Below are 17,586 nucleotides of genomic sequence, written 5' to 3'. Positions count from 1 at the left end.
ATTCTTCTTTATATCATTCTCATCCTTCCTTCTGCTGGAATCCCTGGTTATCTCCATTCCTTTTTCTGTTGTCTGCTTCTCTCTTCTGCTTTGCCAAACCATGTCTTCCTTGCCTCTTCTCCTCATTCTTCGGTGCAGTGCATGGCTTCGTTCTACTTCTTTTCACCTAGTGAGGAGCTTCTATTCCCCTGTCAATGCTCTTGCTCTTCCTCTTCTCTTCCTCTTCTCTTCCTCTTCCCTTCCCTTCTCTTCCTCTTCCCTTCTCTTCCTCTTCCCTTCCCTTCCCTTCCCTTTCTTTCCCTTCCCTTCTCTTTTCTCTGCCTTTGGCCACTTTCTTCCATGGATCATGTTCTTCCTCTTCCAGTCATCTGTTCTCTTGACCTCTTATCCAGTACCACTACTGTTTTCTATTTCTTTTCATCCATTATGTACTCAAATCCTCATCTGACCCCTACCATCATCTCCAGCTGCTGCTCTAGTTCTTGGATCTTCTCTTTCATGGTCTCTTACCATCAGAAGAACTTCCATCAGAGATCTACCTCTGGTAATATCCACTTATTTTCTCCTCTTCTTCCCTTTGGGTTGAATCCAGTGCTATCTCAGTACCTATCACAGTCTTGCTCTTCCTAGAACCTAGCCTGACGAAAACAATGGTGGAAATCAATTGCTGCTTCTAGCCACTGCATCCTTGATCCAGACCAGCCCCATCTCCTGCTTGATGTTCCACAGTTCCCCTTCAGCAATGATCAAGGGCAGTGTGTCCTCAGAAAGTATTTAGCTGGAAAAGCTCTGTTTCAATTGCCATGCATGGTCCAAAGTATGTAACCTGTGAGTTGGAGGCTCCACAAAACCTACTCTCCATTTGCTGACTTGAGACCAGAAGTACAGATTCTGACACCATCAACCTTTAGTTTCCATAGACCTATACAGGACCAGACGTAATGCGTGTTGTAAGTCTGATTTTAGCCTTGGATTACTTAAGGTTGCATTTTTCCAGTTAATGACTGGAAAATTCAGCAGGTTTTTCATACACTTCAGGCAGGTCTACCAGTCTCACAGAAGGTCTCAGTTTGGGAGACTGGTTCATAAAGAAGTTTTTCCTTTCATTTTTTCAATGTATTGACTTTCTGGCTTCTTTGCAAGCTCCCTGGCTTGCTAAGAGTGAAAAGCAAAGCACCAAAGGGAGGGATCATGGTGCCAACTTCTCACTGTTATCAGTGGAGCATGCAGCAGTTTTTTTACAATTTGGTTTCACTGGTAGAATTTTTATTTCATTTTCATTATCAGCTTCTAGCAGTCCACCCTTTAAGCCCATATTTGTATCATTGACTTCAGGCTTAATTCTCCAAAACATACTCAGGTGAAAGGTTTATTAGTGTTAGAAAGGACTGTGAATTTCAATAGCACAATTCACAGGAAGAAGCCTGTCAGAACATGCTCCTGGTCTGTTCATACTATAAGGCTTTTGATGGCACAGTGCTGCTGGGGTAGCTAAACCAGCCAAATCCTCTACAGTTGAATCAGCCATATGGTATGAAAGTGCTAAAGCCAGTTTCAGGAGACAGCTTCCATTACATACCTACACCTGTTCTAGGGGCAAGCTAAGAACTGACTTCCATGTGTCTGTATGATAGTTCTCAGTGCATTTTGCTCCACTCATTATAGAAACTATTTCAGTTTGCCTTCTAAATGGTTTAACTTAGATGGGGGGGGGCGGGGGAGAAAGAACCACCTGCAATCCTGTTAAACCTTAACAGAAACTTCTTGAACTCCCTGCAAATATTCTGGAACACAAAGAAAATCTTTCAGGGTTGCTGTATCGTATTCTCTGTGCTTGAAGTGAGATGATATTTTTAAGATGGGGATATCATCACTTCAGGGGAATGGACTGTGGCATCCCTGCAAGGCACTCCTAGGCTACTCCTGACAAAGCAGCCTGGATTAGGAGTCAGTATCACCCTCATAGCAAGATCACAACACCAGCTCAAAGCTAAAGCTTGGCAGGAGTTATGATACTTGCTACTCTGAGAAGCCAGACTAGTGGAGGCTACTCCAGTTCAGCAGCCCTTGCCATTCACTCTGCTACACCATAGGACTCAAAGTGGCTGACCTCCTCTTGGGATGATCACCACATCACCATGACTGAGGTATCACCATGCTGTGTAATTACTGACCGTGGCATAGCACTTCAAACACTAGAGACACTTCTGTCTCTTTCCAACTAAACGAATAAATGATGCATCAAAGATCCCCCTGCAAATTAGGTCAAGCCTCCCAGAATCATTATTCAATTTTAAGTATGTAGGCTTAAATTTCAATCAACTAGTATAAACTTTTATATAAATTATATTATATACTATTTATATGTATATAAATAAAAAATAAGTAAACTATAATTCTCTGAAGTTATCATTAAAATAATAAAAAAACAGTGAAATGTGTTTCACCACAGTGCTTTAGTCACATTTTGAAAGAATCCTTAATTTTTTTGCCTTTCAGATTGGAAGATTTTACCTAAAACCTCTGCATCACTTAGAATTCTTTGAAAAGTCACACAGTGTTTCTACTCATTTCATTCTTTTATCCCTCACATGCTAATTAAAAATGAGACACAAACATGATAATGCACAAAAAAAGAAAACCATAAATCTCACTTGGAAATCAGGTTTGAAGACAAGATTATGGCTTCACACTGTTTCGTATTCCTATAAAAAGTACAGAGAAATGGAAATCCTGTTTTGGAAATACAGTTCCCAGCAAAAACTAATTTTTGCATTTCTTAAGGTTGTTACTTTCCAACTGAGACAACTAGCCAGCATGAGTTGCTAAATTTCACCTAACTTGCATTATGGATGCATCCACCACCACCCTGAGCAGGCTTCTTCCAGCATTATGAAACATACCTGTGACTCCAGAGGGGTTAACTTTCTTCCTTTATTCTTGTCTTCTGTCTCTGCTATCTGAGCTTTTGGTTTTGCTTTCATTTTTGACATTGCAATTTTCTGAAGCTCCTCCACATAGGCATCATAGATCTCCCACTGAGAAACAGACAAGAGGCAGGATTTAGCAGGACCTGATTATACTCCAGAAAAGAGTCATCTACAGCATCACAAAAATATGATAGCCCTCACAACAGTAACGTCGCCACTGGAATCAGCTAAAGACAGCTGGCTTGTTACACAAAAAGTGAAGGATTGAAGAACAGGATTTTTAAAGCTTGATGGGGTATGTCTTACTTTTTAAGAACACATTATTGCATTCTTAAGAATTTCCTTTCCCCAACACTCTTCTTGGTGCTTTGACTCCATCTCATTTTTGTAAGATTTTCTGTTTGGCTAATTTACCAGTGTTTAATAGGAAACATGCATTAAACATCTGCTTTATGACATTTCTCATGTGGTGTTGGAAAATTAAATTGTAGTTGCTTAACACAATTTAAATCTTGGACTCCAACTCTGCACCATATGATTAAACGGAAACTGAGAGCAGTTTTACATCTTCTGCTATGCCACATGGCAGGAATGTCTTACTTGAGTAGAACCAACAGTAATTTTTCTTCTTAAGAATTATTCATCAGTATTGAAGTGCTAGTACTGTATCTGAAGCAGGTACATTACTTTCAGGACAAAACAAAAGGCAATCTAATTCTGACACATCAGATTAGGAGAGGGAGTATGAGTCAAACACAAAATTTAGAGTAGAACATTGGAATAAAGAAAGGTAGCAGAAACCTTTAGCAAAAAAACTGCATTGTGTTGTAAATTTGCAGGCGGAAATGAGGTGGGAAGATGTTCCAAACGTCAGGGAAAGGACAAAGAAGATGTGATGCAATAGCAGGAGAAGGATTACAACAGAAAACTTTGGAAGAGAAAATTAAGAGCATAAGGAAGAACAAGAAGGAAAAAGAGTTGAGGTAAAAAAAAAGAGCTTTTTTCCTCTACAAAGAAACAGTATGTTCAATACCAGTTTGGTACACTTGTTTGAAACAATATTTTCATCAGTGAGAAACAAAAATACATTTTGTAAATATCTGTGAGAATTAATCAGCAGAACTGGCTGGATTCCCTTTCCAATGAAAGCTATGGCATATTTCATGTGTAATATGTCATGCCAAATACTTTTTTTTACAATTTTAAGAGATGGATAAAATACTGTACAACAATTGTGGAACAGTTCTTCATCATGAATTAACAGGCACATTCCCACTACATAAAACAGAGCTACATCTATTGCAACAGGCTTAAAGTGGGCCTTCCATGTTCCTTATGCTGTAGTTCTCATTGGGTTCAGTTTCAGGCTTTAGAAACCTGCTTTTGCATACAGCTAAACTTAGACAAAGTAAAAAACACAACGTTGCGTATATCAAATTCTTAACAACACTCCCCAGAACTCCATGAACCCTTGCAAATTCCCAGCTGTACGAAACCTTCAGAGGTCTCCGCTCCCTAAACACAGTGCTCAAAGTGGGGCTAGCATGCAGACATGTCCTAAGTGCTCTTTCGTTATTGTTTTACTGCATTTTGAGACCTCATTGAACCTGCCTCTGATGGGATCAGCTGATGGAGGTGTCCTGCAGCCAATCAGGTATTGAATGCTGGATCACAACTCTTCCTAAATAACCAGCTCACCCATCACACAGGGATGGCAGGTCTTCAGCAACAGGACAGTCCCCATCCCAAAGACAGCCATGTCCCCGGAGGAGTCAGCGCCTGCAAGAGGCAGTTGCAGTTGTGTCCCTGTTCCTGCAGACCTCAGCTGCAGCCCACCTCTTGCTGAGCCTAGATCCATTCTCACACTGTGGTTTCCCCATTTCCACTCATTTAAGACTCTCTAAAGCAGACTGGCCAGGGTGGCTGGCAAGTGATAGACCAATTAAAAGCAGCTAACACGAGACACTTGGTCTTAGAAATAAAACCATTACCAAGTTCACCCATTAAGGCAGAAAATAGGGCCACACTAGTTTGCTCTCAGATTTAAACCAGAGATCAAAGTCACAGTATGGGAGTTCATTCCACTGCAAGCAATGCAAACATAGAAATTTTGTATTTCCTTTCTTATTTCTCAGTTTCCTAAATATACTCTAAAAAAACTTTAAAAGTAAAAAGGATATACCTGGGTAGGAGTGGCTGAGAAATCTTTACGAGGTGTAGGGTCCGTTTGACATGCGCTTTCCTGAATAAAGAAAAAGCATAAAGAAGTGTAATCTTTGCATTGAAACTCTTTGCAATGACATAGTCCAGCCGTGGAAACAGCTTTCCCATAGCTGGTAGTTAGAATAATATTGATCTAAGACTAATTCAACATCCAAATGACTCCCAGAGCACTGTACAAACATTATTGGTGATCATGCAACAGCAAATAGGCTTTTTTGTGGACCAAAAGAAGGTTCACAAGACCTTCTGATTTTTTTCCAACATACTTAAAATATTTAATTTCACTATTTCATTTTGAAGGAGTTGAAATGGTTTGTTTCACCTCTACCATTAGAAACATTCTGCTATGAATTATGGTATCAGTTATGATATCCTACCAAATTTGAAAAGTTTTGACCTATATATCAAAAACCCACTTGGGTACAGCAGTCAAAACAAAAGAGTTGAACAGAATGATAACCTATAAACAATTCATTTGATGTTACTGAAATAATACGTTTATCACCCTTACGTTAACATTCTGAAATAAATTAATATATTTCTGTGAAACTTTAATTTCATGGAACAGCATTTTCTTTCAAAAAACTGTTGTGTCAGGACATTTTTAGGAAGCTGCCTGTAGCATTTCACTGACCTCTGAAACGAAGCAGTCTTAGAGGTGGGAGCTGCACATCCTGAACAGCAAACAGCGGTACTTCACTGTTATTTAAGGTCTATATTCTGCTTTCAAAGGCAGAAGCACACGGAGGCACACAAGCCTCTCCCATTAAAATCAATAGGAAGAGAATATGCAGCTCTGGGGACAGAGAAATAACAAATTCCATGGTCTCCACGGGATTTTTGAGAGATGCAGAGTCTTAGCTCAGACTTTGCAGTAAGCACCCCACTGTTGGATAAACTCTCCTGAGATCCTCCGTCTCTACTAGTGGGAAGAGATGGTGTTCCTTCTAGGAGGTAGTAGGTTCAGCAATACAGTAACTCTTAGATCTCTCCAAGCCCATCGGATATAAAGGCATCTCACTTCAGGTATAATGGCTCCAAGAAGGCAGGCAGGCTCTCTGGGGAAGCTGGATATACCTTGATTCCGGGGCAGCAAGGAAAACAAGAGAATTTTCTCTCTGAAACTTCTATCTCTGACTCAGAAAGCTCCTTTTTGAGCACTCAACTGGGGGCCAGCATCACCAGTACTGCTCAGTCAGGAAGCCCTGTGAAGAGACACTCACTGGGAATGGCTGCAGGCTCAGCAGAAAGCTGAGGGAAGGAACATAAGGTCTTGGGTCTGTACTGATCAGAAGGTACATGCACAAAGTGGGAGGGAGATGTACCATGTAGCAGCAGTAAACATTTGTCCTACTTACATGGGTCTGTTACTGTAGTACCTGTGCTTAACACAAGTGTAAACATCTTTATCCTTTTAATACAGGGGCACTTATATCCCTGCTCCATGGGTAAGAATTGAAGTACAAGGCCATAAAGGGACTCTGTGGCAAAAGAAAATTGAACTCATGGATTCCAGACCCTCAGCTACTACCCTAACCATTGCTCTATACTTTTTCAGATGAGAAAACAGACATGAAAAATGTTATATCCAAGTTGAGGTTTAAGGATTTACAGTAGCACTGGAACTTCTTGAAGGCTATCCAAGAGTCCAGGAGGCAAGAATTTTTCTGTCACCATTTTCATCATCCCAAATGTTTTACCATAGTAAACTACTGTTTATTTCTCCTAATAGTATCTACAGAGATCACAGGATATAGAATCATAGAATTCTATATGACACAAAAACAGATGATCCACATGCCCTCCCAAAGGAAAGATCGTCCAGGTCAGTGAAGGAAATGGCAGCATACCTGCATAGGTCTGTTGACCGTCCTTGAAGCACTTTCAATGAAATTGAATCGGTTTGCAAGCTTCTGCTCCTTCACTCTTGGGGGAGCTGGCTCTTCTGCCTCTACTGCCTCTACTGCCTCTACTGCCTCAGCTACTTCTGCTGTTCCTGACCCCTCTCCCTCTTCCTCTCCTGCAGCCTGCAAGAAAATAGAGAGGTGACTCCACCTTGAAAGAACCAGACATCTCTTTCCTTCTTCAGAAGCATTTCTTCTTAGACTGTTGGATTTCTGCTGCCTACTGAAGGAGAATGTAATTGAAGATTCATATTTAAGATGGAAATTAGGAGACTTCCAGCAATCAGAGTGAGAAGATTCTGGAACAGTATCTAAAAGGGAATATGGAAAACCAGGAATTGAAGTTACTTCAAAACAAAGACTGACATGAGTGAGATAATATAGCATGACTGCCTTTGATAAAACGGACTCAGGGACCAGAAGACTGTGTTAGAGTCCCACTACCCTGTGCTTTTGTGTCCTTGATATACAGTGAGCTTTATCTGAAATTAATCTGAACTTGATTCCAGGGCCTGACACTGTGCGGATAAGAACAAACTTCCCACAGCATACTCCTTTCCTGATCAGCCAGCTGCCTTTAAATGAAGCCACTGCTTATTCCAGGTAGTTACGCCTGCTGCTTTCATCCCTCCACATTTTGTTTTTCACCAATTTCTCTTTCAGGGACAGAAATGCTGTCCAGGAAGGTTCCAGATCCCAGCAAATTACACTCTGTCTTGACATAATATCTGGATAAAGCTAGATCTGGTGTAAGAGATCTCATCCCCCTATACAGCTTCTTCAAACCAAAAAATGGCAGGAGGACCCCAGCTGTTCAGTAGAACCTGCAGGATCTCACCTACAGCAGAGACATCTCAGGCATAAAAGAATCAATCACAGAAGCTTCTCAGCAAGCCCATTTTATAATAAAGGAATTTCAAATCTAGCATTAAAAATAAAATGGACAGTTCTCAGCTGATGATAGAGAATTACCTGAGTATCTCCTGTGCTGTCTTCATCTTTAATCTCTGCCTCTTCAGATGTTACTGCAGAAGTCTCAACAGGAGCCTTTTCTGCTGATAGAAAGAATAAGTGAATAAGCCCAGGATAAAAGGACACATTATCCTATATTCTTCTATCTTCTGAAGCATTAATACACAGATGCATCCTTTTCTAATGCTATCTCATTGCACAACACAGTAACCAATCCCCAGTTTGGATGGTGATTGTTTGCTCAAAGCCACAAAAGGAGACAATATTATTAGCAGAACGAAACTGCAGTAATTCTAGCTGGACTGAAATAAACTTCTGAAATCCACTTCTGATCTGAGTAGTTTTGTTTCTGGGTATCCCTTCGGCTCGGGACATTTCTGCCCTCCAAAAATGGCTGCAATTATGTACAACCACGAAGAATGCTTTCAAGGCACATAGGAGTTATAACATGGTTTGGTTTTGTTTATATGGATAAAAATGAATATACTATGGATAAAAATGAATATACTAGTCTTGTTAGAGAATGACGGATGTCTACATTCCAGTCACAGCCTTGAGTGTGTAGTCATGCTAGCATCAAGCTGCTTGAAACAAGCTGGTTTGGTATCTACGAAAAGCACTGCCAACAATAACAATCCATGCTTTCATGGCATGGAAGGTCCCCTTCAGCACTTTGTCCTACTTCAAATCATCAGGCACATTTTGTTAAGTGTAAAATAAAAGAGGCACTGACCCTCAGAAGCTGCAAATAACAACTATTCTCAGGAGCTTGTCCAGTGTTATCTTTGTGCCTGACAGTTACCACCTGGAAAGGACACTCTTTTTGACAAAACTTCTCCTTTCACAAACAGCAGAAATATGAGAAAATCACTAGGCAATACATCTTTCCCTGCTGAAAATTCAATCCTAGAATTTTTTGCTAACAACAGAGCTTTTCAGCCTCTGATTAAGGTGTCTTTTTGACTGAAAAACTAAGAATGGCAATAGTAGCTCAGATCAAAGGTACAAGTAGCTCAATATCTTGTATCTCACATTTTCCAGAACCAGATGTTCTGGTCAAGTATGTGACAGTTTCCTGCATGATTACCCAGCCTCCAAGTATTTCTGCTTTAATACTTTAAATCATAGATGAAACTTGCAAAGCAAGCTAAGGAGTTTAGACACTTATTTATGAGATTTATGATTTAGACACTTAGTTATGTCCAATTAATGGTAGTGGAAGATGTTTAAAAGACTCTAAATCATAGAATCATAGAATCATAGAATGTCCTGAGTTGGAAGGGACCCACAAGGATCATCGAGTCCAGCTCCTGTCCCAGCATAGGACAAGCCCAGAATTCACACCATGTGTCCGAGGGCATTGTCCAAATGCTTCTTGAATACTGTCAGGCTTGGCGCCATGACTGCTTCCCTGGGGAGCCTGTTCCAGTGCTCCACCACCCTCTGGGTGAAGAACCTTTTCCTAATATCCAACCTAAACCTCCTCTGGCATATCTTCCTGCCATTCCCTCGAGTTCTGTCACTGGTCGCCAGGATGCTCTGAAAAGTTCAGTTAGTGTTCACATGGCTCAAAAAGCATGCACTGTTTTCTACACTGTGGCAAACATGTCTGATTCTTTTTTCCATTTTTGTTTCCTGAGAAGGATGCAAGCCAAAATAGGAGCTGTTCAGTTCTATGGTGATGAAGCATGATCATTCCCTCTTGTTGAATAAGTGGTACCAGTGCCTAGCAGAAAATGATTGTGGTTTCAGATAATAAACCTACCTGCTGTAGTGCTTAATTTGATACTCTGCCGTCTGCCTTCATCTGAATCTTTGAGTATCATGTTTCCATTCATAGAGAAGTGAATGGCCATTTGATCCACATAGTTTATTGGCTTGTATGCTCGTTTCTACAAAGGGGAAAAAAACCAACAAAATCAGTGTGGAAAAAAATATTTTAAATCAGAAATACTGTGTAGCCTAAATTGCTAAAGCTAAGAAGATCCATACTGATAAATATATGTTTGCTATTGGCATATTTACACTGGATTTCTTCCAGCAGGTATTTGTATCTCAGGACATGGAGAGCCATAGATTAAAAATACAATGAAAAGAAGCAAGAACATGAAAACTCTAGTTCTCCACTGCTACCACAGCAAGTCCGTTTAAATATAGTTCTAGTGGACCTCTACTATACAGTACTCCCTAAGAGACTCTCATGTCCTGTTGTGCTGAGTTGAGTTGCACCTACACAAGAGCAGCACCATACATAAAGGGCAGCTCTGATCTGGAGACAGTACAGGCTCTTAGCACTATGCCTAGCTTAGAAGCACTGCACTAATTCAGCTGTTTTAAGCTAGCTTGATTGGCACTTGCTTGTGGACCACTGTACAGGGCAGGCACGCACCTAGACTCAAACTGTGTATTAAGATTTTGAGCTGCACCTAAAAGCAATTAGAAGCCACTGCAGACCACAGATGCCTCAGTAGCTTCTTCTTAAAAATATGACTGCTTTCTGTACCAACCACAGCATAGCAGCGAGCCCACTTCAGTCACTGTGGAGGATTTGAAGACAGGGGTCATTCATCACCTGTTTCTATCCCATAAATACAGAAAACATCAACTCCAAATAGAAGACAAAGTGACCTTATTTGCTTCCACAAGACTGATTTCCTTTCTCTGGTGATCTCATGTAATGGTCAGTCAAACTAGTTACAGTAGCACAGAGATGAGCAGGAATATTTCAGGAATATTCCACCTGGTTGTCTGTTCCCTGTCTATGGTTGGGGATAATCCAATGCCAGAGCTGGAGGAGCTGTCCCTGTGTCCTTTCTTTCAGGGGGTGTAACCCTTCCAACGGAGGAGTAGGAGGCAAAGCCATCATTCCACTCTCCCCTGCGGCAGCCTGTGTTGTTAGCTGCACATGCTAGCAGGAGGAGGCTGTGCCAGGGTAATGCAGCATATGGTCTGCACACACAAATGGGAAGGTGTGACTCTTGGATGTTTCCTGGCAGTATTTGATGCACCCTCCCCTGCTCACTCCTACTCATCATGAATAGAGCTCTTGTCAGTGATTTCACAAAGCACATTTCTGAGCTCTCCTATAATTCAAACAACTGAATCTTGATGTGAGGATACTGAGGCATAACTGTCTTACAGACTGAGTAAAGCATTGCCTTTTGCCCTCTAACTGCCACAGAATAGAAAAAGTTACTGCCTGACATTAGCTGCACTAATTATGTTTGCTGCCAGATCTTGTTGAGTAATTTTTATATCCTACTTCTGAATAAATATGTCAATGCTTTTAGACTTTTACCCTCTGCAGAAACCCTTTAGGAGTCATTGGCAGTAAATACGTAACAAGATGAAGTCATATTAAAAGGAAATTTACCTGGTTATAAATCAAAGGGAAATACAAAACCAGATAATTGCAAAAAATCTCATCCTGGTTTCACAGGTCATGCCACACTTACTTTAAAGCTGTATCTGACGATATTCTGGGGAGCATAGGGATTATTAGCTTTCAGGATCCGTGTAAACTCCTCTTTTAATTCCTTTGGAATGGAAACAAAATAGAATGATAAATAAAACTCCACTGTTAATACAATGTACAGCTTACAAAAATCACCAGGTTTACACTCAGTTCTACGATGTTCAGTTCACTGCAGATACCTTACGTGCAGCAGATGCCTTGCTGGCTCAGAGTGGAATCCAGAACAGTCATTCTCACTTGCTACCATTGTATTTCAGTGGGCTTTCTCGAATTCTTTAGCTGTCATGTTAATTCTTATCTAAGCTATAGTAGCACTTGAAAAATGCTAGCTGCATTCTATAGGGCAAAAAAGACACTTGTGTCTTGAAGCATACACTGTCCAAAAATAGAGTAAACAATAAGCTCAGTAGCAGTACTTGCAGGATCGACCATTGCAAACAAAAAACAGTACTGGTGTTAACTCTTTGCACTACCTGAGTGGGGGGAAGTATGCATAGCTTGCCTTTGAGAGCTACTTAGAGGACAGGGAGCAATGCTAAAGTTTTACACGGCAGTGAGAAGAGTGAGACAACTGCAGTTGGAAGGGTGACTGACTGCAATCCTACTGAACCAAGCTGAGAAAAAATGGCCATAAAACTGTAGGACATCTCCCTGTCCTGTGTATCAAACGCAGGCACCTGAAAAGCTCAGGGTTGGCTCTGGCATCCTCCTTATCTGAGGGAAGCCTCGTCCCCATTCCCCTCTTGGATCAACTCCATGGAGATACACTGTCTTAAGGCCAGAACTGTGTTTCAAAGCCCATTCTCCCTGTTTTCCTGCTGAAAGCCATTTCAGTTTATGCTGCAGATACTGTACTTCAGCAAGTACTGGAGTTTTACTCTCTCAGAATTTCCTCCAAAACAAACGGGTAAGAGGTAGGCTTTGGTTTATGGAGTTTTGTATGCATCTCATGACAACTACAGGCAGTGTTTTACTCACATCTTTAGTCAGCTTCAGCTGATCTGGGGGTTTGACAAGAGCCTTTGCTGTCACCCGTTCCTCTACTCCCTCTCCCGCTTCAGTGGAGACATGGTCATCCTAGCACAGGAACAACAAGCCCATTAGTACACCAAGACTGTGATTGTTCTGCTCCCTCCCAAAGCAGCGTTTCTCCAGACATGGAGCAAGGAGGACAAAACAGCATTTCCCCATCCATCTGTGCTTTGAGTGGAGGAGATAACCCCAAATGGTACGTCCAAATCTGAAGACTGTTGAAGTGCTATACTTGCCAACAAGAGTTCAGTGGGTTGGAGGACTTGCTGTGTGAAGATAACTCCTAGCCTGTAACAAAGCTGGCATTAACTCCAATAACAAAACTCAAATAACTCCACTTCAATTTCAGTTTAAAAGTTGGCAATTCTGTTTTTTTTGACCATTTAATACCCAAATGAGCCATACTTTAGGGCTACTCAAGGGCACAAATCAATGACCTGCAATTACTTCTGAAGTTCTATTCTATAAGCTACACTTGGAAAATAGTTCAAGATACAAAGCTGCAGGGATGTGGCTCCTGGAGGAATGTTAACTATTTTCTTGCGAAGGCCAGTGGGTCTGCATTCTCCCAACACAGAGGGCTGCTCTCCTTGGGCTGGGCTTGGGTTGATGTCATGATCTGATATCATTAACAGGAAAGGAATCACTGGGGCGATGAATTCCAAGTAATTGTCATTACAGATAAACTGCCAGAATGCAAAGGTGCTGATTGAAGTGTTTAACAGAGCGACACAAAAGTAAAAAGCACAATCTTGTGTAAAAATGTGCAGTGGCTGAAAGTAACAGAGAATTCTGCATATGCCAGGCACTCAGGGAAAGTCACAGGCTGCAGCCTTTTTTTTTCCCTAAGGGAGCTGAAATGAGGCAAGCTGTAAGGAAGGTCAGGCGCTTTGATACACAAGAGACTATGACGGAAAAGCCGTTGTTTATGATTTAACGCTCCCCACATGAACACCTGCTTGTAGGACATTTATCATACATAGCTCGATGCCAGTTAGTTCAGTGCTGCTTTCCCCAGTGAAAGAGATAACAGGTGTTGTGGGTTTAACATTTTTATTTATGTTTTTCATTTAAGAGTAACTAACTTTCCATTTTTAAAGGGTCAAAAGAGGAACATCTAACAAGATTGTGATTTGTCCTAAGAACGTGTAAAGCTGTTTATCACCATGCCTGTTTAAAGGCATGTAAACTCATGCCAATGGAGCGAAATAAAAGGAAGGTAGATTAAATAAGGATGTTGTAAGCATTTATTTGCCCAACAGTATAAACATTATCATGAGGCTGAGAGTAAAGAAGTTAACGCTATTTTCTCCAATGCTTGTATTTCTATGATAATTAAGTGAATAAGGGCTATTTTTTTAATTTTCTAAACTAAGCAGGCAGTTTTCTCACAGTCTATGTCAGCCTATATTTTGGAATTTACATCCCAAACATTTTATTTTAATCTTTTCATCTTGCAGTTTACCTAAATTGTGCCTTTGTTTTAGCTGCCATTTTTATTCTAACTTGCTAGTGTAATTCCCTTCTCAGTGGAAAACTAGAGCAACTCCTTACTGCTAAATCAATTGGAATGTTACCAATTCCATAAAACATGCCATTGTTCAGACTGAATCTAGTTTGCATCTCATAGATAAAGAAGGAAAAAACATTTTTTAAGACTTGTGGAATTGTGGATCTTACCCGTTTTTTAGATACAGCTTTAGCAGGCCTTGGTGGTACTGCCTTTCCTTCTGAAGGTCCACTTTGGCCCTGAAGTGAGAACACATCCAATGTAAACCTTCAAAGCTCCTCATTCCTAATTTAATCAAAGCAGAATAAAAGTTCAATGTGCTTACTAATGTTTGCTGCAATGGTACGTTTCAAAAGCCAAGTATACCAGTATTTTGTCTATAAATCATGTGAATGAAAGGCAGTCACATTCATAATGGTGGTTGAGTCACCATCCCTGGAGGTATTTGAAAGACCTGTAGACATGGTGCTTAGGGACATGGTTTAGTGTTGGACTTAGCAGTGCTAGGTTAACGGTTGGACTAAATGATTCTATGATTCTAATACAAGACAGGAGTTTATCCGCATGAAGAACCAGTAGTCTCTATCCTAGTTACTGCCTATTTGTGATACACCTGAATGTCACACACATGGGGTTCTAGTGCCTTACGTAAACACGCAGAAAGGCTGCTCTTGCCCCAAATGCTTGCATGTCATGGTAAGCCTGGAGACAGCAGATCCACACCTACAAAGCCACAAGTGCTGAAAAACCATGGAAAACACTGAAATAGTTGTTTATAGGGAGCCTTATAGAGTATTTCTAAGGGAGATTACCCAGAGGTTAAGGAATAACAGAAGGGCACCAGTGACAAAGCTTCATGAAAACTTTACAGGAAGTGGGAGAGGAAATGAAGACAATCCTTTTGAGAGGATGCTGAGGGACAGACAGGACCAAGAACCCAGAAGGCAGAGGAAGAGAGAGCTGATAAATCAAACAAAGGAGACAACATTAGAAACCTTGGCAAGAACTGTTTCAGGATGGATCCCAAGTAACATTGGATGGGATGGATAGGAAAAGCAGAGGAGTTACTTGGAAAAAGCATGTGACTTTGGGACAGGGTAGAAGGGGATACTAGAGAAGAGGGAAGAAAAACAAAGGGGTGGGGGAGCAAGCTTCCATGGGTATACTGATTTTCTTTAGAAGAACATTAGAGTGCGCCTTTCAGCTCAGATCAAAGTCCACCTAGCCAAGTATCTCTCTCCAACAGTATTCAAAAGCAGGTATCTATGGAGCTTTCTTCAGGATGCTTTCTCAGGTTCCCACAGGGACTTGAACCAGAAATTCTATCCTTTTTATTTCATATCAGTGGATCTTTTTCTCCACAAATTTATTCAGTCATTTTGGAATCTATGCGCATTTTTAGCATGCACAACTTCTGCAGTAAGACCTCCCATGGTACAACTACACAGTAATGCAAAGAACTGCTGCTTGCTTTTTAAGTCTGCCACTTGTTTTTTTCATGCTTGCTTTTCACTTGCTTTTTTGGTTTTCCTAGTTCTTCTACCGGAAAGCCCAGCTTTATCACACTATCTGTTGTTCATCCCCTTTTCCATATCTCTTACGAACACCTAAAGCAGCACTAGTCTCTACAGAGATTCCTAGACTCCTCTCATGATTCCCCTCCATTATGAATATTAAATATTCACTTCTACCACCTGCTTCCTTCAACAATTAAGCAGCCATAATGACTTTGACCCCGTATCCCCAGGTCTTGTTTCTAAAGCCCCATTACTTGTTAAAACTTGACAATAAGAATTCAGAAAAGAAATATTTTCAGAGGAGAATAAACTGTAGCAGAGACATAAGGCTGCACCTTTCAGTGTTGTTTCCCTTTGTACAAGCTAAGCCATGTAAAACTGCCGTTACTAACAAGGCGTCAGGGATTATTTTTGTTCCAGAAGATACATATTAAAAGAGATGAAAAATGAGCAGACTGATATATTTCTATGCTTGGAAAATGTGCCTCACTTTGAAATACAAATTGTTATGACTTAAGTGGAGAAAATAAAGAGTTATGACATTTCCTTTACAATCCCACAGGGCTGGCAGCAGAGCAAAGCAGAGCAGAGAGCCTAGGAGCCCCAGTGTCACAACCACTACTGAGACTGCTGGATTACACAGCTGGCCTGTCTCCCCGCTTCAATTGCTTGGCAATGGGCAACAGAGCACCCCATTCTACAAGGACCATGCTACATGTGAATTATATGTGATTTAACAACAAAATTTAAAACAGATTTTCAGATAATTTTATTCAGATCCAAATCAAAATCAAACTCTTAATTTTAAATGTGAAACAAAGCCTACTCACTATTACCCTTTGTAAATGAGTCTATAAAAGCATTTATCCAGCAGCAAAGGCATTGACAAGGCAATCTGAGGGTAACTGGTTTTGGCAGTTGCACACATGTCAATTAACATAATCTGAAGAGCCACCTGTGAATAAATATCTGCAACTCTATTAAAATCCAAAAGTGACACTGAAGAAAAGCTAGAGTTAGATTTCACTGTAAGGAAGCAGCACAAACCCTGCCCTGCTCCCTGCGTCATCAAGGGTTTGCAGGGTAGAGCATGAGCAATTTTTCTAATCAACCAGGGGCCTGTGGCTAATTTGCTTAATTTCTTTTGGTTTTGTATGGTACCGCCTCATTTCCTACTCTACTGCCAGATCCCGCTCCCTGACTGCGGCAGTTTGCTTTGGGGCTCCCTGGGAACTATGTGAAGTAGCTCCCCACAGCAGGGAGCAAGAACATGACTGGTAAGACAGTTATAAAATTGTACTTATTATGTCGGGTATTTTGAACCAAAAAAACTCTAACTGCCCCCTCCAACACAAAAAATTATGGCTCCGGGCTACTTGGCTATCACACAGATCCTTGTCCAAGTGCTGCATAGTACGGACACAGCCCAGTCCAAAAGTGTGCTAAACCTGAAGACGGAAGATGGGAGCCGGCACACACTGACCAGCATAGGCCCTGGGCTTTCTTCTGTATGTGTTCCACAAAGACAGGACAGCCATAGCTGGAGGGGATGAGCACAGGCTTGTCTGGCAGGTGGTAGTAGGGTCTAGTAAGGTGTTGGTTCTCAGCTCGTTCCAGGGTCCTTCAGCAAAACTCTTGCCTCCTGCCTAGACAAACCATCCCTCACAGCACAGAGACGTACTTCAACAACAACAAAAGTTGAGTATCTTGTTTGTTGGATATCTTGGACTCGGGCCAGTGAAGGTAAAGACTGCAACTCTACTTGACTTGATACTCTACAGATGTCAGTGTAAAAAGCAGAAGGCAGCCTTTGGGATGCAAGCATTACTCCTGCGGGGATGCGCTACAGCAGCCTATGCTAGCAAAGTGCCTGGGGTGATGGAAGGTTCATGCTAGAGAACCTAAAACTGTTGGAATCCAGCTGGAAGGTGACACAAACATGAAGAGGTGAGATGAGATCCTAGTATTTTGTCAATATTAGCACTAGGCAACGCTCATCAAAACTAGTAGATCTGTTTAAAAC

At 41.1% G+C, this 17,586-nt stretch overlaps 1 protein-coding gene across 1 annotated transcript in view; it reads right to left on the bottom strand.

The window, feature by feature from the left end:
• Positions 1-17,586, bottom strand: part of DNAI1 (dynein axonemal intermediate chain 1) — a 147,491-nt gene that overhangs the window by 122,324 nt on the left and 7,581 nt on the right. Inside the window, exons 2-9 of the mRNA XM_068422106.1 lie at positions 14,217-14,285; positions 12,483-12,581; positions 11,485-11,565; positions 9,795-9,921; positions 8,030-8,109; positions 7,004-7,180; positions 5,113-5,172; positions 2,904-3,038 (exon numbers count right to left, since the gene is read on the bottom strand). Of these exons, the coding sequence (XP_068278207.1) occupies positions 2,904-3,038; positions 5,113-5,172; positions 7,004-7,180; positions 8,030-8,109; positions 9,795-9,921; positions 11,485-11,565; positions 12,483-12,581; positions 14,217-14,285 (828 nt within the window). The remainder of the gene's footprint in view (positions 1-2,903; positions 3,039-5,112; positions 5,173-7,003; positions 7,181-8,029; positions 8,110-9,794; positions 9,922-11,484; positions 11,566-12,482; positions 12,582-14,216; positions 14,286-17,586) is intronic.

Source organism: Nyctibius grandis, chromosome Z, assembly GCF_013368605.1.
Source record: "Nyctibius grandis isolate bNycGra1 chromosome Z, bNycGra1.pri, whole genome shotgun sequence".
NCBI lineage: Eukaryota > Metazoa > Chordata > Aves > Nyctibiiformes > Nyctibiidae > Nyctibius > Nyctibius grandis.
This window is presented reverse-complemented; position numbering and strand designations above follow the sequence as displayed.